Source organism: Rhinoderma darwinii, chromosome 9, assembly GCF_050947455.1.
Source record: "Rhinoderma darwinii isolate aRhiDar2 chromosome 9, aRhiDar2.hap1, whole genome shotgun sequence".
Classification (NCBI taxonomy): Eukaryota; Metazoa; Chordata; class Amphibia; order Anura; family Rhinodermatidae; genus Rhinoderma; species Rhinoderma darwinii.
Window position 1 is genome coordinate 104,353,633 of NC_134695.1, and position 24,056 is coordinate 104,377,688.

Genomic DNA, 24,056 nt, shown 5'->3' on the forward strand with positions numbered 1-24,056 from the left:
AAAGCAGTAAAAACACTAATGGGCGGTTAGTAACGGGGTTAAAGGGGTGTTCTTAGAACAGGGTAGTTGAGAACAGTCTGATCGGTGGGACTTCCACCTAACACCAAAATGGGGGTCCCGAGCCCCTGTTCCTCCTCACTGCAAGACCACTTTGAATGGAGTGGCAGACAAGCATGCACTGTGCCGTTTTATTCAGAGTCTATGGGACTGATGGAGACAGTCCAGTACAGCGCTTTGCCGTTTCTGTCAGCCCTATAGACATTAAATTGAGCGGCAGGGTGCCTGCTCGTCCTCTGCTCCACTCAAGCTCCTCCTCACTACAGGGGTTGCTGTAAGAAGGAATGGGGGGCTCAGAACCACCATTCTAGTGTTTGGTGGGGTTCCAGCGGTGGGTAGGTGATAAATGTCTATTCTGGGAATACCCCTTTAACTTGAATTTCACAACCTACCATACCCGAGACTTCTACCAACATTCATAAAAGGGAAAATATGTGAGCAGAGGTTTGAAAGGAAATCCATCTCCTTCACTTCCTACAATTACCACCATTAGTCTGGATCATCCTCACCATTTGATGTAGAAATGCTGAGCTCGACATGTGCAGACTGAGTCTCAGAGCCCAGGTTGACAGATAGAGCCGTCTGCAGCTGCGTGTTCGCTGGAATCACTCCCATCTGCCCATCAGGCTCGCTGACTTGGAGTCGTAGTTCTGCCTGCTACAAAGAACAACCAGCTATCAGCTCACTGTGGCGCTGTACACTGTGGCATAGATGTCAATTTTAGGATGAACCTTTGAATTCTCCTGATAGTTCTTCAGTTCCAGCAATAAGTTCTGCTTCTTCTGACTGAGCTCTCGGACAAGTTCCTGCTCCACACTTGTGTCCATTAGACTCCCAGCAGTTTCCTGACTAGAAGGAAGGTAGCCCCTCACTGCAGGCGAAAAACGAAATCCGTCACTTACCAATTATCAGCTTTCCGTAATAATCCAAACTGCACAATAATCCAAATCATGACCAGAAAAGGATTCGATGGCGGCCTATTCCGACCCAAAAGAACGAATATTGGCTTAAATTGATAAACTTGCAGTGGGTTGCTTACATATATCTGACATTATTTATAGCAAAGTAACATCAAATAGAGACGTAAACTACCCACAACCAGGTTCATTAACAAATCATAAAACGGTGATCATATCCTACTACTATCATCACCAGTTCTTAACCCCTTCCTTCCACAGCCATTTTTTGGATTCAAATTTTTGCCTTTTCCTCCCCACCCTCCAAAAGCCCTAACTCTGTTTTTCTGTCGATATAGCCGTATGAGAGCTTGTTTTTTGTTTGACGAGTTGTCGTTTTTCACAGTAACATTTATTATACCATATAATGTACTGGGAAACTGGAATGGAATTGTGGGGTGGCATGGGAAAAAAACAGTGACTCCTCCATAGTTTTTAGGGTTATATCAAGTCCAGAGTCAGCGCAGCGTCTACCAGGACATTTTAGGGCACTTCATGCTTCCCTCTGCTGACAAGCTTTATGGAGATGCTGATTTCGTTTTCCAGCAGGACTTGGCACCTGCCCGCACTCCCAAATGTACCAACACCTGGTTTAATAACCACAGTATCACTGCGCTTGATCAGCCAGCAAACTCGCCTGACCTAAACCCCATAGAGAATCTATGGGGTATTGTCAAGAGGAAGATGAGACACCAGACCCAACAATGCAGACGAGCTGAAGGCCGCTATCAAAGCAACCTGGGCTTCCATAACACCTCAGCAGTGCCACAGGCTGATCGCCTCCATGCCACGCCGCATTGATAACACCTCAGCAGTGCCCCAGGCTGATCAACTCCATGCCACGCCGCACTGATAATACCTCAGCAGCGCCACAGGCTGATCACCTCCATGCCACGCCGCATTGATAACACCTCAGCAGTGCCACAGGCTGATCGCCTCCATGCCACGCCGCATTGATAACACCTCAGCAGTGCCACAGGCTGATTGCCTCCATGCCACGCCGCATTGATAACACCTCAGCAGTGTCACAGACTGATCGCCTCCATGCCACGCCGCATTGATAACACCTCAGCAGTGTCACAGACTGATCGCCTCCATGCCACGCCGCATTGATAACACCTCAGCAGTGTCACAGACTGATCGCCTCCATGCCACGCCGCATTGATGCAGTAATTCATGCAAAAGGAGCCCTGACCAGGTAGTGAGGGCATATACTGGACATACTTCTCAGTAGGCCAACAATTCCGTATTAAAAATCATTTTTGAAATTGGGCTTATTTAATATTCTAATTTTCTGAGACACTAAATTTGGGCTTTTCATTACCTGTTACCATAATCATCAACATTAAAAGAAAAAAATGCTGGAAATAGATCTCTCTGTGTGTAATGAATGTATAGAATATATGAGTTTCTCTGTTTGAATTTAATTACTGAAAGAAATTAACATTTCTCAGTGCTCCGACCCCCACCAATCCAAACTTCTGACATGTCAGAAGTTTGTCAAACGTTTAGCTGCACTTTAAACCAGCTACCTAAATTCTGCATAAGTCTATATCACGTACTTAAAGGGTAACTAAACTCAAAAAACTTCTGTCATGTCATAGCGACATGTCAGGAGTTTTGATCGGTGGGGGTCTGAGTACAGAGACCCCCACCGATCGGTAAAACGAAGCAGCAGATGTGTTCGGAAAGCGCTGAGCTGACTGCTTTCTGATCGGCTTTTATCAGACAGCAGAGCAATTGGTGCACGGGCTCAATAGAAAGTCTATGAGCTCATACACCAACTGCTCGGCTTTCCAAGAAAAGCCGATCAGAAACTAGCGGCTAGGCCCTCCTCTGAGGATTTGTGCCTCTTTGTTTTAGCGATCGGTGGGGGTCTCAATGCTTGGACCCCCATCAATCAAAACTTCTGACATGTCACTAGGACATGTCAGAAGTTTTTTGAAGGTTTAGTTACCCTTTAAAGAGGACCTGTCACTTGGTCATATAAGTCGAACTGATTAACTGATCTAAATAGTGCTGTCTCCCTGATTCCAGCGCTGTTTTTTTCCTGTACCCCCTGTTCCAGAGATATGGCCCACTGTTGTGTTGGCTCCCTCTATGCTAATTTGTTGTGGTCAACCCACGGGGTCTGAGCTATCCTCAAGCTGCCTCATGCTGATTGGTCAGTATCAGAGGCAGGGAAGCTAGCTCCACCCCAATGGCGAACTACAGCAAATTAGAATAGAGGGAGCCAACACAACAGTGGGCCAGATCCCTGGAACTGGAATGGTCCAGGAGAAAAAATAAACAAATAGCACTGGAATCCGTGAGACTGCGATATTCAGGTCAGTAAATCAGTTTAACTTGTATGACCAAGTGACAGGTCCTCTTTAAAGGAACACTTTAGGCAGAAATGTTATGTCTAGTCCAGGGCCTGAGAGGCTGGTGCGTGACTCAGGGATATAGAGAGAACCCTTGAGTCATGCATCGCCGCTGTGGCTCTGCATAGGACATAACACAGTGCATTAGTTTTGCTCAAAGTTCTTTTAACTCTAAGGCCTCATTCACACGAGCGAGAATAACGTCTGTGTGCTGCGCATGGAAATCACGCGCAGCACACGGACCCATTGATTTCAATGGGGCCGTTCACACATGCACACGAGTTTTCACGCAGCGAGAGTCCGTTGCGTAAAACTCACTGCATGTCCCATATTGGTGCGTTATCACGCACCTACGCGCCCATTGAAATCAATGAGTGCGTGAAAACCACACGCTGCACACTGATGCATAACGCAACACACACGGACCAGATTCACGTGCGTTTTTCACGCGCGTGAATCTGATACGCTCGTGTGAATGAGGCCTAAATCCTGTAGTGTATTTTCACCAACTATATACTTTCACCATAAATGCTGTTATACGCTCAACATTTATCACCTTCTCCATCTATAGAGCAACAGATAAGTTGGGTTTTTCCATCCATGCGGTAATCTCCTTCTACCACGCCAGCTATAGATGATGAGAAATTATCCTTAAAAATCACTTCTCCTGTGCGATCACTGCGAGCGTCAACCTATAAAACAACCCCAGTAATAAACGAATGAATACCAGGATATCAGCAACAACAGGCATAAACCAAAAGGACTATATTGTCACATGCAACAGCGTAGAAACGACGCACAATTCATTGAAACGTAAACCAGAATATATTGTTATACATTCTAGACTAGATACGGTTTACCCAGTAATATGTTTAGAACAGTATGTGTAGCCATTACTGCGGTTATTTGCTATCCATAATGCAAGTAAAAGGAATTGCATGGAACAGGGTCCATCTCATTCTCAGCTCTTGGGATGATTTCCTCTGGATTAAAACACCCTAAGGACCTGTATAAAGTGGCGTCATGATCTGCCCCCCTCTGTATAAGTAAATACCCCCTCTTCTATGTTTAGGATGCAACAGATGGGATATTTGTATTTAGATGGGGGGAGGGGCGGTTCAGTTCGACAACATCCGTAAAGACCGTAGAGATAGATGTTGTCACTCAGTTCTATAACTGTAATGCAGATACTTGGAAAAAATCATGGAAAACGTCCAGCAAAATGTGGACAAGGCTTATAGAATGATATGTACTAAAGATAATGAAGAAAAGCAGTGAAAATCACCTTTTGTATGGCAAACATGTACTCCTGTGTATATAGAGGACAGATCGATATAGAAGATAGATATAATAGGTCGATAAAATGGTGTGCATCATTCTTATGTGTCTGACATTGATAAAGCCCCACAATGTATAAATATTGGAAGGTAGAAGAGGCAGAACATTGGGGGCAGATTTACGAATACTGTAGGTTTTTAGACCAGGCATTCAGAAAATGTGACAAATTTAAGAGGTGCATGCTGTATGATAAATTTGTCGAATCTTCCTAGACACTTTTTTCTTCCTTATACCAACTATTTGTTGGCTTAGCTCGCGACAGTTTTTGTGCCAAATTTGCGTCAAATTTTTGGGGCATGGTGGTACACTTTAAGCCATGCCTCTTTTCCAGACCACACCCATTTCCCGCTAAGCCACACCCCCTGGTTGAGAATGACGGGAAAAAAAATTCAAAACCAGTTAATAAATGTGGCGCACGGCATGTAAGCAAGAATTTTGTCGCATTTTGAATAGTAAAACTGCCCTATTGTATTCTTCCCCCACCTCAGGAGCAAGCCATTGGGTCTTTATTTCAGACCTGCTATTCTACGACGAGGCACAGAATGGTCAGGGAGTGGTTAGATGGCAGTGGATACATTTAACCAAAGCTTATATTCATGACCACTAGTCTGACCATATTTACAATACACCAACAGACCACAGGTAAAGCGCTGTCCTAACTAGAGAATGTAAGACACTCACCTTCCCATTGGACCATCCTGTGATCAACTCACAAACCCCATCAGAATTAAGGTCGAAGGCGTGGATGCTCATTGCAAGGTTTTTAGACTGTGGATGGAAAGATGTAGAGAAAAGTTCACTTACAGGAATTGATATAAAGCAGCAGTTTCATATTCCGCTTTCCTCCACTATATGTTTACATTATAGAGAGTTAGTCCATTGAACTTTGCAACTGGTACCGTCTTATACTATAGTGTTCAAGAAGCAATGCAAATACAATGTAGAAAGTCCCGTGTGAGCTCCTGTTATAGCTCAATAGTATCAATTTGACATTTAACTCAATCTATATATGACTTTATTTTTAAAGGGGTTTTCCAGTCCTAAGAAATGCACGGCCTGTCCTGAGGATTATCTGATAGACACGTGGTAATGTCTGACATATACGTGTATTGATCATTATTCCAACACAGGGTTGTGTCTGTATAACACAATTCCAGAAGATGAGGATTCACTTTACTTGACCCCACACCAAACAGATACCTGTCCCATGTAGCATTCTTGTCTCTTTATCCTCAGGATAGGCCATTAATACCCGATCAGTGGGGGTCCCACTCCTGGCACCTCCACCTATCACTTTTTTTTCTAAGGGGCCGTGGCGTACGTATGAGCGCTGCTTCCCCTTCATTACTTAGGCTTCATGCACACGACCATGCCCGTAATTACGACCCGTAATTACGGGCACAGCCAGCCGAGGACAGCCTGTCGTTTTTACCGACCGTGCTCCCATTATAAAGTATAGGAGCACGGTCCGTAAAATAAAAAAATAGGACATGTCCTATTTTTTCCGTCAGGTTTCTACGGCACGGACACCCTCCCTTAGACATACGGGCAGGTGTCCGTCGGCCATAGAAATGAATGGGCCCGTAATTAGGGGCGATTTTACGGTCGTGTGCATGGGGCCTTACCTGCTTGTACTGTGAATCGCGGACACACTTGTAGCAGCGGTTCACAGTAATACAGCCTTCTCCCGAATGGGCACCTTCAAAACACCTGATCGGCAGAGGTGTTGGGAGTGGGACCCCCACTGATCAGGAATTGATGGCTGAGGATAGGACGTCAATTTCTTAGGACGGGAAAACACCTTTAATATGGCTGGGTTTTATTACAACACCCACTACCAAACAGTTTCATCAATGAGTGAGAATACAGGGTGTATTAAAGTGTTTTAAACCCAGTAGACCCACGGCCCATGAATTGTAGGACACCTTTGTGCACTAAAAAGTACTTAAAATAAAGACATAACAAGAATAACAGATCAGTCAGCGGCTTTGGTGAACAGTTTAATGGTAGCAACAGGAGATTGATTTATTTTAAAGTGCACAAAAATGGACGGAAAAGTGAAAAATAGCAATAAATATACAGAGGTGTAACGTGAAGCTCCTGTGCCCCAATGAAAAATCTGTAACAGGGCCCCCACCTACCAGGTGCTATTTTAAATATTGGTGTCTCATTATGTTGCACCAAGGATCGATTGTGCCGGCTACTTCTGCCCCCCCTAAAGCCACGCCCCTGACTACAATCAAACTCACCCTATGTAAACGTGGCTGACAACAGGGAACAATAAATTGCATTTAATTGATTGATCTTGGTTCATTGCAGGGTATATATATATAGTTTGAAATGCTTGTTGATACAACAGTAATATATGTACAAGTTCTACCCTGAACTTAGTTATTGCCTCAACTATGGACCATACACTACAGATTTTGAGATATCAGTGAAAAGGTCGATCTACCGTACGGTTTTATTTTCGGTCATTGTCGGGTACAGTCTTGTAAATGCTTTAATGTCAAACGAAAGATCTGCACCCCATCACTGGAAGCCAAGACCAGGCCACAGATCAAGGCAGATATCGATTGGTGATTTGTTGTCTTAACTTATAGAGTTGTCCTACAGAACATCAACCCTCACAGACCAACAAAGAACGGCAAGTTGTTTAGAAAACGGCTGTCTGAAACTCCTTATGTAGGGTTAGCTTAAAGAGGCTCTGTCACCACATTATAAGTGCCCTATGTCCTACACAAGGAGATCGGCGCTATAATGTAGGTGACAGTAATGCTTTTTATTTAGAAAAACGATCTATTTTAAACCACTTTATGAGCGATTTTTAGCTTTATGCTAATGAGTTTCTTAATGCCCAAGTGAGCGTGTTTTACTTTAGACCAAGTGGGCGTTGTACAGAGGAGTGTATGACGCTGACCAATCAGTGACCAATCAGCGTCATACACTTCTCTCCATTCATTTACACATCAGATAGCGATATAGCTATATCGTTATGTGCAGCTACATACACAAACACTAACATTACTGTAGTGTCCTGACAATGAATATACATCACTACCAGCCAGATCGTGATGTTTATTCAGAATCCTGACACTTCTGAATCTTTTCTGTGAGATTCCAGCAAGGCAAGCGTAATCTCACGAGATTACGATGTAACCTGTCATTTCAAATGAGATTACGCTTGCCTTGCTGGAATCTCACAGAAAAGATTCAGAAGTGTCAGGATTCTGAGTACACATGACGTCCCGGCTGGTAGTGATATATATTCATTATCAGGACACTGCAGTAGTGTTTGTGTATGTAGCTGCACATAGCGATATAACTATATCACTAGTGCAGTGTAAATTAATGGAGAGAAGTGCATGACGCTGATTGGTCACTGATTGGTCAGAGTCATACACTCCTCTGTACAACGCCCACTTGGTCTAAAGTAAAACACGCCCACTTGGGCATTAAGAAACTCATTAGCATAAAGCTAAAAATCGCTCATAAAGTGGTTTAAAATAGATCGATTTTCTAAATAAAAAGCATTACTGTCACCTACATTACAGCGCCGATCTCCTTATATAGGAGATAGGGCACTTATAATGTGGTGACAGAGCCTCTTTAAGGGCATAGAAGGTGCATCAGGGCTCAGCAAGTCCTAGACCACACCTGGCTCGTATCTTCTATTGTTTTATTAACCATAAAAAGACATTTAGGCCTCATGCAGACGACCATAACTGTTTTTACTGTCCGCAAATATGGATCCGATGGCTACGAATACACATTCGTGGCCGTTTGCAATTGCGGAAGTGCCCATAGACTTCTGGGGGGAGGGGGGGGGTGAGTCCATGCTGCATTTGCGGACAAGAATAGGACATGTTCTATGTTTTGCGGATCATTTCTGCGACATGGACACACATCCCTAAACAAAGGGTGTCCGTGGCCTATAAAATTGAATGGGTCCGCAATTTTATCCGTAATTACGGATTCTGTAATGACGGATGAAAACTACAATCGCGTGCATGGGGCCTTGGATGGCGCTCCTTCAAATAACCTCAACGCAATGTCTGGCAGATTGATATACATACCTTTATCCTCCAGTATCGTGACATCCGTTCATAAACCCCAACCGTACCATTAGACAGTGCGTATCCAAAGCGACTGGAATACATGGGGCACAGTGATGTAATCGTCTGAAATGAGAAGTATCATTTAAAGTCTCTTATTGAGACTGTGACCTCTACAGTTTCTGTAATTCATCCATAATATTCTAAGCACGCGGCTATTGATGTAAATAGTCCTATGCTTGTAAAGCTATTTAGGTACAAAATATACAACACTTAGGGCTTATTCAGACGAACGTGATATACGTCCGTGATTTTCACGCGCGTCGCATGGACCTATATTAGTCTATGGGGCCGTGCAGACAGTCCGTGATTTTTACGCAGCGTGAGTCCGCTGCGTAAAACTTACGACATGTCCGTTCTTTGTGCGTATTTCGCGCATCACGCACCCATTGAAGTTAATGGGTGCGTGAAAATCACGATCACCACACGGAAGCACTTCCGTGGGACGCGCGTGATTCGCGCAACAGCAGTAAAACTATGAATGTAAACAGAAAAGCACCAAAGAGTGTCATAATGATGGCGGCTGCGCGAAAATCACGCAGCCGCGCATCATACAGGGCTGACACACGGAGCTGTTAAGTGCCTTTTGCGCGTGCAAAACGCAGCGTTTTTTGCGGGCGCAATACGCACACGCTCGTGTGAATCCGGCCTTAGTATTATAAACCTGGTTTCTATTTTGCACAGTTATTTAATACAGTGATTTCCAACCTTATTACTACTAGGGAACCCCTGATTTTTTTCTCACTCCTGAGGAACCTATACTCACATTCCTACCTTAAAAAAGTTTAGTGTAAGCGTGCCTAAAGAATTCTATAATTCTACATTCTGGACAAGATTTGTTGTCTGCGTGGTTAGGCCCATGCCGAACGTCTTCGGACAGACTGAAATCAATCTTCCAGTGACCGCTCCTGCTGCTGCGGTCTTCAGGGATCCAGGGTATTATGGCTGGGAAACACTAGTGCAATGGATGTTTTCATTCTGGTTGCTGTAGTTGACTCCAGCGCATGTAAATACATATTCTCCTCTAGTAAACACTATAATAAAGACGTTAGAAAACGGGTCCGTGGAAGCGTAAAATACCAAAAGCATAATTTACCCTTACCCAATTTGGTCCCTATGTTAACCCACTGCCATAATGATGTCGTCTATAGAAATGACTCGTCACGTGAACTTTGCAGACTATCACAGCCCGTTCCGAGAGATTTTAACATGTACCGGGATGCAGCATGGAAACCAGCGAGAAAACCTCCATAATCTACACTGATGCCTGAATTACAGTGCGAAATAGAAATAAACTTCATATTACAAAGTCACTTATTTGATAATTAACCCCTTAATGAGAAACCTATTTTAGACGTTAATGACCAAGCCATTTTTTAAGTTTTTCCATCGTCGCATTGCAAGAGCTATAACCTTTTTATTTTTGCGTCGACATAGCTGTGTAAGGTCTTGTTTTTTGCGGGACAAGTTGTATTTTTTAATAGCACCATTTTGAGGTACATATTATTTATTGATTAACTTTTATTAACTTTTTTTTGGGGGGGAATAGAAAAAAATCAGAAATTTCGCCACTCTTTTGCGTCCTAAATCTACGCCGTTTACCGTGTGGTATAAATAACACAATAACTTTATTCAGCGGGTTGTTACGATTGCAACGATACCAAATTTGTATAGTTTTTGTATGTTTTACTACTTTTACACAGTAAAAACGCTTTTTTTTCAAAATTATTTGTTTTTGTGCCTCCATATTTGAAGAGCCGTAACGTTTTTATTTTTTCGCCGATGCGGTTGTATGAGGGCTTTTATTTTGCGGGACGACTTGTAGTTTTTATTGGTACCATTTTGGAGTAGATGCGACTTTTTGATCACTTTTTATCACATTTTTTTAAAGTCAGGATTCACAGAAAACAGCAATTTTTCCATAGTTTTTTATTAAATTTTTTACGCCGTTCACCGTGCGGGTTAAATAATGTAATAGCGTTATAGTCGGGGTCGTTACGGACGCGGCGATACCAAATATGTGTAACTTTTTAACTTTATTTTGTTTTTTTAATAGTAAAGCATTTTGTAAGGGGAAAAGCTGGGTTTTTCATTTTTTTCACATTTTTTTTAAAATTAACTTAATTAAACTTTTTTTTCACTTTTTTACTAGTCCCATTAGGGGACTATAATATGCGACTCTGCGATCGCATTTATAATACACTGCAATACTTTTGTATTGCAGTGTATTACTGCCTGTCCGTTTAACACGGACAGGCATCTGCTAGGTCATGCCTGCGGCATGATCTAGCAGGCATTCACTCCAGGCAGCCTGGGGGCCTTTATTAGACCCACGGCTGCCATTAGAGACAGACACTCGGCGATTGTATCGCCGGGTGTCGGTGGGGGAGAGAGGGAGCTCCCTCCCTCTCTCCAAAACCACTTAGATGCGGTGCTCGCTATTGAGCACCGCATCTGAGGGGTTAAACGTGTGAGATCGATACTAATATCGATCTCACCCGGCAGAGCAGGGACGCTCCCAGCCCTCAGCTACCTCTGGCAGCTGAGAGCAGGGAGATTTGACATCTCCCTGCTCTGTAAACTTATTCCGATGCCGCGACGTAAAAAGTCTATGGCATCGGAATAAGGCCCGTTAGTGACCGACGTAGAAACACGATGGGCCGGTCACTAACGGGTTAAAAAGCTTTATTAAAAATCCCTTTAACTTCTAATGTCCAGTAGCACTGGCGTTAATCTCATAAAGACCCTTCAAAGTGTAACTAAACTTTGAAAAAACTTTTGACATGTCATAGTGACATGTCAGAAGTTTTGATCGGTGGTCCGAGCACGGAGAACCTGACCGATCGCTAAAATGAAGCGGCAGAATAGCTCGGGTGAGTGCTGTGCCACGTTTGGTTTCTGATCATCTTTCCTTGGAGGGGCGTACGGGCTCAATGGAAAGTATAGGAGTCTGTATCCGCTCGCTTAGCTTTCTGAAGTAACCCAATCAGAAACAAAGCGGAACATCGCTCAACCTTGCGCTTCTGCCGTTTCTTTTTAGCAATCGTGCGGGTCTCAATTTTGGACCACCACCGTTTAAAACTTCTGACATGTCAATATTTTTCAAAGTTCAGTAACTAATATTATACAGCTCATTCGGATGATAGGCATTCTGCCCGACCTACCCATACACATCCAAGATTGGTTTGGCTGAGCGTGCCAGTGTTTTCAATGGGGCGAGTGGAACAAGCCGCTACCAGACACCACGGCTGGCGGCTTATCTCTTGAGAACAAAGGATCAGGCATGTTAAAATCAAACATGGCTGATCCTTTTTTTTCCTGACATCTGCTGAACAAATGTTGGTCAAACATATAATACAAATTACAAGGTCGGCCGATCCTGATGAAATTGCATTAGACTAACTTTGCCAAGTTCGGCCTACGCTAATCTAATGTGTTTGGTGATCTTAAGAGATGTAAATGGGCCTTGACCAGTTCAGAATGACTGAATACAGCCAGTTACCTCAGTCTCTGTCATTTCAGCAACAATCTCATCTTCTTTGAACACTCTAATATCAAAGTCTTCAGATCCGACAAGAAGCTGTAATAAGTCATGAAAAATCGGTATATTAATGCTACAATTAATTGGAAGCACATTCAATAAGAGTGATCTTCAGGGGCCTGCCACTCCTACTAATCCCTTGAACAGAGTACGGTGGCGGCCCCTTCATGTTCACTGAATTCTACCTAGTCCCTTCTCTCTCAGTGACAGCTCTATCATCCAATCAGGAGACCGCTAGAGCTGTCACTTAGAGTAGAGTGGAGAGGCAGGGGAGCGGTCAGTGTAGAGAGCAGGTTGCATGACCATCACCTCCGGTATTGTAACACTTCTCTCCCCGTCCTCTATATAGCGCTGTCAGCAGTTTGAGGGGTCCCCAAGATTCCCTTCAAATCTGTTCTGCCCAGAGCTGAGAGGAGCAACTTGGTCCAGACATCCACCTTATTGCATATCCTAATCAGGAGAGGATATATAATATGGCTAATAGAAACTTTAACCAATTTAGCTATCCTATTCCCCAATTATTTGAATTCTGTTATGCATGAGATTGATATCCCAGACAGGGCAATAGGGGTAGGTGTGTGCTCTAGGGGTTAGAGGGCCGACTTCAACCAATTTATTTTTCAGAGAGAGAGAAGGAAGAGAGGAGGCTGGCACTGCCCAATCCAGACAAAGCGATCCTTCTACATAGAGATTTCTACTGACATGTGGTCATATATGGAGTCGGCTATATGATTGCCCACAGGGTGCCATCCACGGCGAGTGCCTCGATTTTTCTATCTTTTTTAATTCAACCAATTTATGGTCAGACGTGAATACTTTCCAAACCGATTTATAATATACATGCTAGTGGTTCCACAGCCAATGCAAACAGCAAGGGTGAAAGAGGGCATCCCTGCCGTGTCCCATTTGCCAAAAGAAAAACGATCTGACAACGGCCCCATTAGCGCATTTGGAGCGTGGTAGAGCAATTTAACCCATCTGCTGTAATTCGGACCAAATACCATATTTTCCAGAACTGTCCGCAGATATCCTTCATTCAACACTATCGATCAGAGATAGGACAGCTCTGTTCTGGGGATTGCCTGGGACCACCTGGACATTGAGAAATAGTCTACAAAGGTTCACTGCTGTAGACTTCAATGTCATGAATCCGGACTAGACCGGGTGAACCACTGAGGTAACTACTCTTGTCAATCTGGTAGCTAGAAAGTTTTCCAGACTCTATATATGAGATGTGAACTAGGAAACAGGCCTCAATGAGTCGGGTAAAAGTAAGTAAGTAAAATCATGACTACCGCTTCATATACCGAGGCCGGTAATCTCTCTATACCATGACCATCTTAAAGCATACTCAACAAGTCTGGTAGTAGTATCTCTCCGCATTCTTAACTGGTACAGCTCTGTACATTTAGTAGCGGCTGTGCACGGTATTACGGCTCAGTACCATTCACTGTAGAGAGCTGTAATACCAGACACAGCCACTGCCAAAAGTACAAAGCTGTGCCTGGTAACCAATGAAGGGGATGCGGCGGGGGGGCGTGGCCAGGCACTGATGTGAGCGGTCGCACTGAACCTTAGCTCCGTGTGCTGAACCCTGTATTTCATCCTGTGGAGAAAGTATTTCAGCCAAGATTCCTTACCTGTTGAGAAAGAAGGGTAAGAAACCCACTCGACAAAATATGGGACCCTCCAAGACATCGGGAGCTGGGGAAAAACTGAAAGAGTTCGCCAGGAACTCGGGACAAGATGGCGCCCGGGGGGAGCAGTCCTCGTCGGCACATGTTCAGGAGAGACGGCCTGCTGCACTCGCCGAGGCAGGGGAAGCGGCGCCCCCTGAGTTAACGCTGAAGCAGGTGACGGAGACGCTCCTGGCGGCGATTTTGGAGACACGTACCTCGGTAACAACGAAGGTGGAGGAGGTGAAGGTGGATGTCGGGCTGATGCGGCAGGACCTCCATAATCTGAGAGACCGGGTAACTCAGGTTGAGACAAGGGTTTCGGACCTGGAAGATGTGACGGCAGCAGTACCGCGCACGCTGAGAGACCTGTCGGGGAAAGTGGAGTTGTGGCGCCAAAAAGCAGATGATCTCGAGAATCGACTGAGAAGAAATAATTTGAGGATAATAGGCCTCCCTGAAAGGTCGGAGGGGCCTAGACCAGATGAATTTGTGGAGAAGTGGCTGAAAGACCTATTTCCAGATACAGTATTTTCAATGGCCTTTGCAGTTGAAAGGGCGCACAGGGTGCCAGCGAAACCACCACCACCCGGGGCGAATCCCAGACCATTGCTGGCGAGATTGCTAAATTGCAAGGACCGAGATTTGGTGCTGCATGCGGCAAGGCGCAAAGGAGTGATCAGAGTGGAGAACACGACGGTGTCCATTTTTCCTGATTTTTCCCCGGAGTTACAACGACAGAGGGCCTCGTACATCCACGTCAAGAGACGACTTCGGGAGCGGCAGATCCCATATTCTATGGCGTACCCTGCGCGACTGAGAGTGGTGGATGGAGAGAGATCCATGTTTTTCACTACCCCTGAGGCGGCAAATGAGTGGCTCACCAGAAATGGACGGTCTCCTCGACGCTGACTTGAAGACCACGTTTTATATGAAGGGGACAGTGAGTTTACATGATTGCAATATGCATTTATTGAGGGGTCCCTATGCAGTGGATGTTTAATCTCACACACACGTGGGTTATATACAAGTGTATATAAGTGTTCTTGGTGTACTGAATATATGTATGTACTAAACCTTGAAGAAGATAAAGGGAGAGGGGCAGATATATTGAGGCGGCAGAGGAGTAAAATGTTATAGTTTAAATAACTGGATTAATTACCCTCACGTGTATCTAAGTTATAAGGAAAGAAACATGGAATCTTATATGGCTGAAATACAGCTTAACAAAGGGTGAAGCCATTGAAAAGGTACTATTGCTTATCTTGATTCCTCTGTGTCACTAACCTAAGCAGTGGAAACTTCCCCCGTTTTTATGCACTTTGCATTTTTTATACCTTGTAGGCTTAAGCAGCTCCTGATGAGCTTAATTGTTCAAAGTTATTGGTTTAAGGTTCAAGTCGGTTTTGCATGCCTGCTACATGATGACATGGGAACAGGGTCCCATTATTACTGCTCGCTGATTGTGGGGGGATGGTGCCTTCACATAGAGATATGGTATAGAGTGGAATATGGCGACACTTAAATTTATGTCCTGGAATGTGAGGGGGATGGGAACGCCGGGTAAGAGAAATGTGATCTTTTCTATTCTACGGAGGCATATGCCTCATATTATATGCCTTCAGGAAACGCATCTTACGGCAGATAAGGTGCATATGCTGAGTAAATCTTGGATTCAATGGGGGCGGCATGCTACTAGATCCTCAGCATCACGGGGAGTATCATTGCTAGTACATAGGAACTTACGCTGGGAGGCGTTACATACAAGAATAAATACTGATGGTAGATATGTGATGGTTCATGCTAATATAAACTCTGTCCCTTATGTCATAATTGGTATCTACAACCCGCCACAGGGCTCAATGAGTATACTCAGAGAGGCCATCACATTCGCATCCACTTATCAGGAGGCGCGAGTTATACTAATGGGGGACCTGAACCTCACCATAGACCCTCTGTTGGATCGCTTTACTGCTAGGTCGGGCCCCCGGGACCCCACGAGCCCCACTCCGCTAGCATCTATGATAGAGGAGATAGGATGGTTGGATCTATGGAGAGTGAGCCACCCGGGAATAAGGGAATACACGTGCCATACTCCGCAGTTTAACGCTTTGTCTCGCATTGACTACGTGTTGGGATCTCCCGCCATTTTCTCAAGCATGGCTTCTATAGAGCACTTGCCCAGAGGGGTGTCGGATCATAGCCCGATTCTTTTACAGTTACATCAACGGGAAGAGGGAAGGAGGGGAGCTCTTAAGATACACCCATTTTGGTTGCAGTTGTTTACGGGAAGTGATAGGATACCTGACCAACTAGATGTCTTTTTAGAAGCGCATTCACAAGAACAAAATAGTGCACTGGTTTGGGATACATTAAAAGCGTATTTGAGAGGGTGCTTGAAATCCTCTATTTCCTATGTTAAACGCTCCTCAGCCAAACAAGAAATGGATTTAGCACAACAATGCAGGGGTTTAGAGGATACTTTCGTACGGGACCCATCCCAGGGTAACAGAGAAGCGTGGCTGGCAGCGGGTAGACAATACTTGCTTCTAGTCAAAGAAAAGGCAGCAAGAAGGATATTCTTCTCTAAACAATCCTTTTTTGAGCACGGTAATCAGTCGAGTAAGCTGCTTGCACAAATAGCGAAACAGAATACCATGTCACCCCCAGTGCTACGTATATCCCAACCAAACCAGGGTACAGCTAATACACCATTAGACATACTGAATAGATTTACAGATTTTTATGGGGAACTCTACACTTCGCAGGCACAGTATTCGATGGAGGAACTGAACTCCTATTTAGATGTGGCAAACTTCCCAGGGTTGTCAGAGGAGAATAGAATCAAGTTGGAGGCCCCTTTCTCGATACAGGAGATAGAAGACTGCTTAGCCTCCATGACAAAAGGGAAGGCGTCGGGTCCGGATGGTCTCCCTGTAGAGGTGTATATTAAATATGCAGATACTCTAAATTCCCAGCTATTAACGGTATATGAGGACGCCTTTCAGAAGGGTGAATTGCCAGTCTCGATGAAGGATGCCACTATAGTTGTCATTTTGAAACCGGGAAAAAATTCAGAGGAATGTGAGTCGTACCGCCCGATATCCCTACTCAATGTGGATTATAAAATCCTAACCAAACTTTTAGCTAATAGACTTAGTGGTGCTATCACAGATATTATTCATCCGGACCAATCCGGTTTTATCCCAGGCAAATCAACATCGGATAATATCCGCAGAGCTCAGGTAGTGACCCAGATAGGGTGGTGGGAGCAGCAAGACTGGGCATTGGCCTCGCTGGACGCGGCTAAGGCCTTTGATTCAGTAGAGTGGCCTTATTTGTTTGAGGTCCTTCGCAGATTTGGATTTGGCGAGAGATTCCTTAAATGGATTAACATCCTATACAAAGATCCGAAGGCATCGGTGTTGGTCAATGGGATTTTGTCTCCCTCCTTTTGTCTCCATAGAGGTACGAGGCAGGGATGCCCCCTGTCCCCTCTTCTGTTTGCAGTGGCCATTGAGCCCCTGGCTATCCGCATCCGTCTAGATACGGCTTTTCAGGGTATCCGCATAGGACCACGGGAGGATCGGATTGGTCTTTATGCCGATGACATGATTTTGTATATGGCTAATCCAAACGCCTCCTTACCAAGAGCAATGACAATACTGGATGAGTTTGGACGGTTCTCAGGCCTATATATCAACTGGAGTAAGTCATTTCTTATGCCCCTTAGACCCGATAACTGTGGGTGGGATAGGGACTTCCAGGGCCTGCAGGTGGTTTCCTGTTTTAAATACTTAGGGGTCCATATAGTTAGGGATAGTGGCGCTTCATATGATCTAAATATATATCCCCTGTTGACATATCTGAGGGATAAATTTGCTGTTTGGAAGGCGCTCCCTATATCGACGGCAGGAAGAATAAATTTAATTAAGATGATAGTGCTGCCCAAAATGTTATACCTCCTAGAACACGCGGACACCCTGGTCCCTAAACGATTTTTCAACTTGGTAAGCTCATTATTTTCCTCATTTGTATGGGGGGAGAGTCGCCCCAAACTTAAACTTAGCACGCTCCAACGCCCCAAGGAACAGGCAGGGGCTGCTCTACCTGACGTGTTTTTGTATTACTTGGCAGGCCAATTAAGATTTATTAAAACATGGGTGGCTGAGGAACCAATGCCTAATGCAGATCTCCACTTGGCCCATTTTCTTAGGATTCCCTCTTTGTGGCCCATACTTGAGCCGCATGGATATAGCCCCAGGCATTCCTTGCCAATAATTAAACTAGCCAAACAGGTTTGGTCACACGTTAAGAAAGTTCTGGGATGGGAGGACATAGTTGCAGAGCTGCCACTTTGGTCTCATCAGGGTCTTTCTCATTTTAAGGGGATGCAGGATTCTGATTTTTGGATTGAAGTAGGTGTAGCGCAGGTGCAAAACCTGATAGATGACGAGGGACATATGATATCAGCCAGAGAGATACAGGATACATTCCGGATCCCTGAGAGAGACGCATTCCGCTGTGTACAAATTAGGCATGCTTTAAAATCCCAGTTCAGGGAAGATCAGAGATCCATTTCTTCACTTCCACTCATTGGTATTCTGAGAACACAGGGACCAAGGGGGATGGTGTCTGCACTTTATACTTACCTCCTGTCGCAGAGGGTCGCTCACGCTGAAATGTCGGTTGAGGTTGGATGGAGGGGTCTTATTCCTACATTATCTAGTGAGGACTGGGGGGAGGCCATGGGATCACATCTCTTGGTCTCGCCTGCAGCGAACAATAAATTGACACAATTGTACATCATACACAGATGTTATATTACCCCCATTAGATTATATCGGATGGGAAGGGCACCTAACACACAATGTCCTAGATGCTCTCAAGATCAAGCTGGCTTTGATCAGATGATGTGGTTATGTCCAGTCATAGCCAATTTCTGGAAAGAAGTGACGCAAATACTGTCCTCAATTATGACCAACCCGATTCCATGTGAACTAGGTCTATGTTTATTGGGGCTGTTGGGAGAGAGACCCCGGACACACTATGAGGGTATCTTCCTGCGAGAAGCCCTGTTCTTAGCCAGAAAAGCGATAGCCATCCGATGGATGGGGGACACTTTTCCGGATATATCGCAATGGAAAAGCCTGGTCAATGCTATTCTCCCATATGAAAATATAGTATATAAACATAGAGGATGTCAATATAAATTCTTGAAAATCTGGGGAGAGTGGTGCTCCTCACCTCTTGCCTCTTTCAGCGTGGGTGACCTTAGAGAATCCTTACCACTTCAAGTAGGAGGGATCTGAGATCTATATGTCCGGGTATTTTGATGCCCTAGATGTGAGAATGGAGCTTGATCCTGGTAAATAACTGCGACCTGTATGTCTATAGATTCACAAATAAGTGTGACACTGACCTGCCTGCGTGCAGTGAGTATTTGGAGTCTCCTGTGACTCGCCTTCATGTATAAATGTAAATTGCAAACTCTTGTTTCTAGTGTGTATTCATGGTATGCAGGAATGTTAATGTTAATGTCATTATTCTGTTTCCATTTGCTGATGATTTTTGTATGTACTTTTACAATAAACCGAGTTTGAAAAAAAAAAAAATGAAGGGGATGCGGCGCTTGGAGGAGTGCCACAACCCCGACAACTGATCGGCAGGAATACCAAGAGACGGACCTCCACCAATCTAATATCAGTTTTAAAGAAGCGGATAACCCATTTAACGTTTCTATTTAAACCAGGAAAAAAAAAAGCCAATTCTTGATTGCAAACTAAATTATTTGCACCGTTAAGGATAGCAATTCATAAAATTTGTTACATAAGGGAGGATTTCTGTAAACTGTAAAGCGAGCTTACCTCATTTTTCCCATCTCCATTAAAATCACACAATGCTAGGGAGCGCACATTGTCCCCTGTAACCTAAAACATAAGAATCAGGGAATATTACACATGCACACAATGATGTTTACAGATAGAAAAAGCAGAGTCAACGATTAAGCCCCTATTGTGGCCTATAGAAGAAACATAGATAAGGGGGCTTCCCCATTCAGACAGAACCGAGACACTTTTCAATGAGTATCATGTAATGCTTCATTTTCCCTGCGACATACAGCGGCAATGAGCATTTATGGAGCTGTTCCTCCAGATCAGATAGTTACAGGGAACCAGCACACCACTTTATTAAAGGGGTTGTTCCATGAGAGACATTTATGACATATCCACAGGATATGTCATAAATGTCAGATAGATGCGGGTTCCACCGCACCTCTCTCCAGAATTGGGCCCACTAAATCCCGTTCAGCCGTTCCATGTTGCGGCTGAATGAGGTGAATGCCGACCATGAAAAAGGTTATATAGTTATGTAAACAGGCTAGCTCCCTGAGCTACGCTGTTTCTGTAAGTCCCATAGAACTGAATGGAAGTTACGGAAACAGCTTAGCTCGCATGATAAGCTGCTTCTGAAACTGCCATTCACTACTATGGGAGCTACGGAAACAGCGTAGCTTTTTCATGTTCGGAATTCACCTCATTCAGCCGCAACATAGAGCGGCTGAACGGGGTTTAGGGGGCCCCGTTTTGGAGATAGGTGCGGGTCCCAGAGGTGGGAGCCGCATCTATCTGACATTTATGACATTTCCTGTGGACATGTCATAAATGTCTCTCATGGGAAAACGCTTTTAATATAGGTGTATGTTCTAGATGACGAGTAACCTTGTAAGTAGAGGTAACAAGGAAGTTGAATCCAGCGCTTAGGTGAAGGTAAAATGGAAAGATTTTCCAAGTTTAATTAAATTTTCATTAAAAGTCCAATAAGGTATGGTCCTGGTGTGTGGGTAATGGGAGAATATGATCCTGTAAAGCCTACGCGTTTCGGACGATAGCAACGTCCTTAGACTACAGCCAAGTCTAAGGACGTTGCTATCGTCCGAAACGCGTAGGCTTTACAGGATCATATTCTCCCATTACCCACACACCAGGACCATACCTTATTGGACTTTTAATGAAAATTTAATTAAACTTGGAAAATCTTTCCATTTTACCTTCACCTAAGCGCTGGATTCAACTTCCGTGTTACCTCTGTTCCTGCATCGTGTGCCGACACGAAAAGATCCAGGCGCTGACAGCGACACTCAATATTGTGTCAGGTGAGCTGGAGGATTCCTCCCCTTGTTTCCTAACCTTGTAAGTACATTGCATTACTTATCTTGGACTGATCACGAATTACAGCCTCATTCAGAGCTGCATTCACAGTTCTGCTGGTAGTCATGAGAAACAGTCGACAAGATTGTTGTCAGACACAGCCCTAACAGCTTAGATGAACTCTTATAATGCAGTTTTGGAGTTAGTTTTCCAATTCGATTATTTCATAGCGTCTGATATAAAGACTAAACTTCCCAGAAGGCAAACCACCAGAGCAGACTCCGTAAAGACAATGGACAAGCAGGAAAGTCTATGGGATTTTGGTGCTGAAATTTGTAGAATTGTGAATAGAGTAGAAGACAGACTGTAAACTCGGGATAAGAACTAGATAAGTAATGCAATGCTTTTGGAAAGTTACTCACCTTTTACGTAGATTCATTTAGACGTAAACTGTAAAATGATGTCTGAGGGAACGGGGTTTTACTATAATCAATATTTATCACCTATGCACAAGATAGATGATAATTATCTGATCGGTAGGGGTCCAACAGTTGGGACCCCACCGATTTAGAGAACGGGCTTACCTGGCCGTCCACGTGCACCCCATATGAATGGAGTGGTAGTGCGCATGCTCCATTCCCGTCTATGAGGCTGCCGGAGATAGCGCTTAGCAGTCCCATCGAAATAAATAGAGCAGTGGCCGAGTATGCGCAGCATAGCTACATTCATAACGGGTGCACAGGGACGGCCAGGTAAGCCCGCTGTCGGGATCGGTGGAGGTCCAGCAGTCGGACCCCAATGGATCAGATATTTATTGCCTATCCCAAGGATATTGATTATGGTAAAACCCCTTTAAGTAGTAAGATGACAATGGGAGGGGGTTACGGTAAGACTGCATGATCAAATGACTCAGCGCAATGCTTCACCAACAGCATTTAGGAGCTTAGTGCACTGTAAGAAGAGATCTCTCTATGCTGCGCTGGCACCTATGATCAATCAGATCTTTCCTGTTCTCAAAACTTTCATTGTGGGGCTGGCACAGAGAGGTGAATTATCGCACAAAGATTTCCATTATGCTGGAAAATATCTGAGATGAGCACATTTACCAACTCAAGTTTTGCAGAATCGCATATAAATCAGTGATGCGCTCTACATTAGGATACATTAGTGAGTCAATCTGACATGTTTGTAGTTCGCATTTGGCGTTATGAAACGAATAATAGGCCAATCCATTCGTTGACTCTATTCTGTGGGCTGAGGTGATGAATCAGTTGGATTGATAAACTTGTCTCATTCAAAAAGCCTTTTATGCAAAGAAAAGTCAATGAAAAGACCAAAAACACAATAAAACGAGATAACAGATGAGAACATCAAACTCCTATCTTTTACCATCTCCAAAAACACACAAGAACATAAAGTCCTACCGTCCAAAACATGTCATTCCCTCTGCAGTCAAATCCTTGCAAGGCACAGTTTCCACCAATAATTGCAAGGGGACAAGTGATATCACCCAAGGATCCAAGGACGACTGCATTGGCTCCATCCACAATCTAAAGGATTTTGAAAAAAAGTCAAAAAATGACAAAAGTAGTTATTATCATGCACATTCTGCAGCTCTTTCCAATCAGGTAGAAGTAGAAGCCATTGAGTCCTGCTCCCCTCCCCCACAGAGTGATTGACAGCACCCCTATATAAGTTTGTATATCAGGAAAGTTGTCAATAACTCTATGTGAGCCTGTCATCGCAAATTCACTAAAACCGCACGGACAAAGGCAGCATTTGACGTGTAGATTTTGAAGAAGAAGGACTTAAAGGGATGGTCTGGTTTTAGGTAAATAAAGTTTAATTTTATAATAAAACCAATAAAATAACTTTCTAATATTGTGTTTCAATTCTTTGCCATTTTTAGATCTCTGCTTGCTGTAAACGTAAACATTCTTGTTTACAGAGTCTGAAAACCCACTTATGGCTTATTAAATACGGCAGCAAGCAGAGATCTTATAAACAGTGAGAAATTATAACACAAAGTGTATTAGAAAGTCCCAGAACAGATGCAATGCAATGATTAACCCCTTAGTGACCAGCCCATTTTAGGCCCTAATGACCAAGCTATTTTATTCGTTTTTCTATAGTCGCATTCAAAGAGCTATAACGTTCTTATTTTTTCGTCTACATAGCTGTATGAGGACTTGTTTTTTGCGGGATTAGTTGTGCTTTTTAATTCACCATTTTTGGGTACATATAATTTTTATATTAACTTTTATTAACCTTTTTGGGGGGGATTATAAAAAAAACCTGAAATTCCGCCATTGTTCTATGCATTTTTAAATTGACGCCGTTCACTATGCGACGTAAATAACATGTTACCTTTATTCTCTGGGTCGGTACGATTACGGCGATACCACATATGTGGAGGTTTTTTTATGTTTTACGACTTTTGCACAATAAAAACACTTTTGAACTAAAATTATTTGCTTTTGCATCGTCGCTTTCCAAGAGCCGTAATTATTTTATTTTTCCATCAATGTAGTGATTTTTTGGGCTTGTTTTCTGCGGGACAAGACGTAGTTTTGAATGGTACTGTTTTGGGGTGCATGGGACTTATTGATTCATTTTTATTATGACTTTTTTGGGGGGCAATGGAAAAAAATTGCAATTTCGCCATAGTTTTTTTGCGTTTTTTTTTTCCAGTGTTCACTTTGCGGTTTAAATTATCTATTAACTTTATTAATGGAGTCATTACGGTCGCGGCGATACCACATATGTGTACTTTTTTTTTTTTTACACTTTTACTAAATAAAACCACTTTTTATGGAAAAAAATGGATTTATTTTTTTACTGTACTTTTTATTAATAATC

The 24,056-nt window shown here is 43.7% G+C and overlaps 1 protein-coding gene across 7 annotated transcripts in view; it reads right to left on the bottom strand.

Annotated features, from left to right (window-relative positions):
• Positions 1–24,056, bottom strand: part of BBS2 (Bardet-Biedl syndrome 2) — a 54,892-nt gene that overhangs the window by 10,088 nt on the left and 20,748 nt on the right. For 6 of the 7 annotated variants that reach the window (XM_075838721.1, XM_075838722.1, XM_075838717.1 and 3 more), the window contains exons 4-11: positions 22,622–22,747; positions 19,914–19,976; positions 12,332–12,409; positions 8,791–8,895; positions 5,396–5,482; positions 3,933–4,068; positions 789–928; positions 567–714 (exon numbers count right to left, since the gene is read on the bottom strand). In XM_075838721.1, coding sequence (XP_075694836.1) covers positions 567–714; positions 789–928; positions 3,933–4,068; positions 5,396–5,482; positions 8,791–8,895; positions 12,332–12,409; positions 19,914–19,976; positions 22,622–22,747 — 883 coding nt within the window. The remainder of the gene's footprint in view (positions 1–566; positions 715–788; positions 929–3,932; positions 4,069–5,395; positions 5,483–8,790; positions 8,896–12,331; positions 12,410–19,913; positions 19,977–22,621; positions 22,748–24,056) is intronic. The other variant, XM_075838716.1, reaches the window with a different exon arrangement.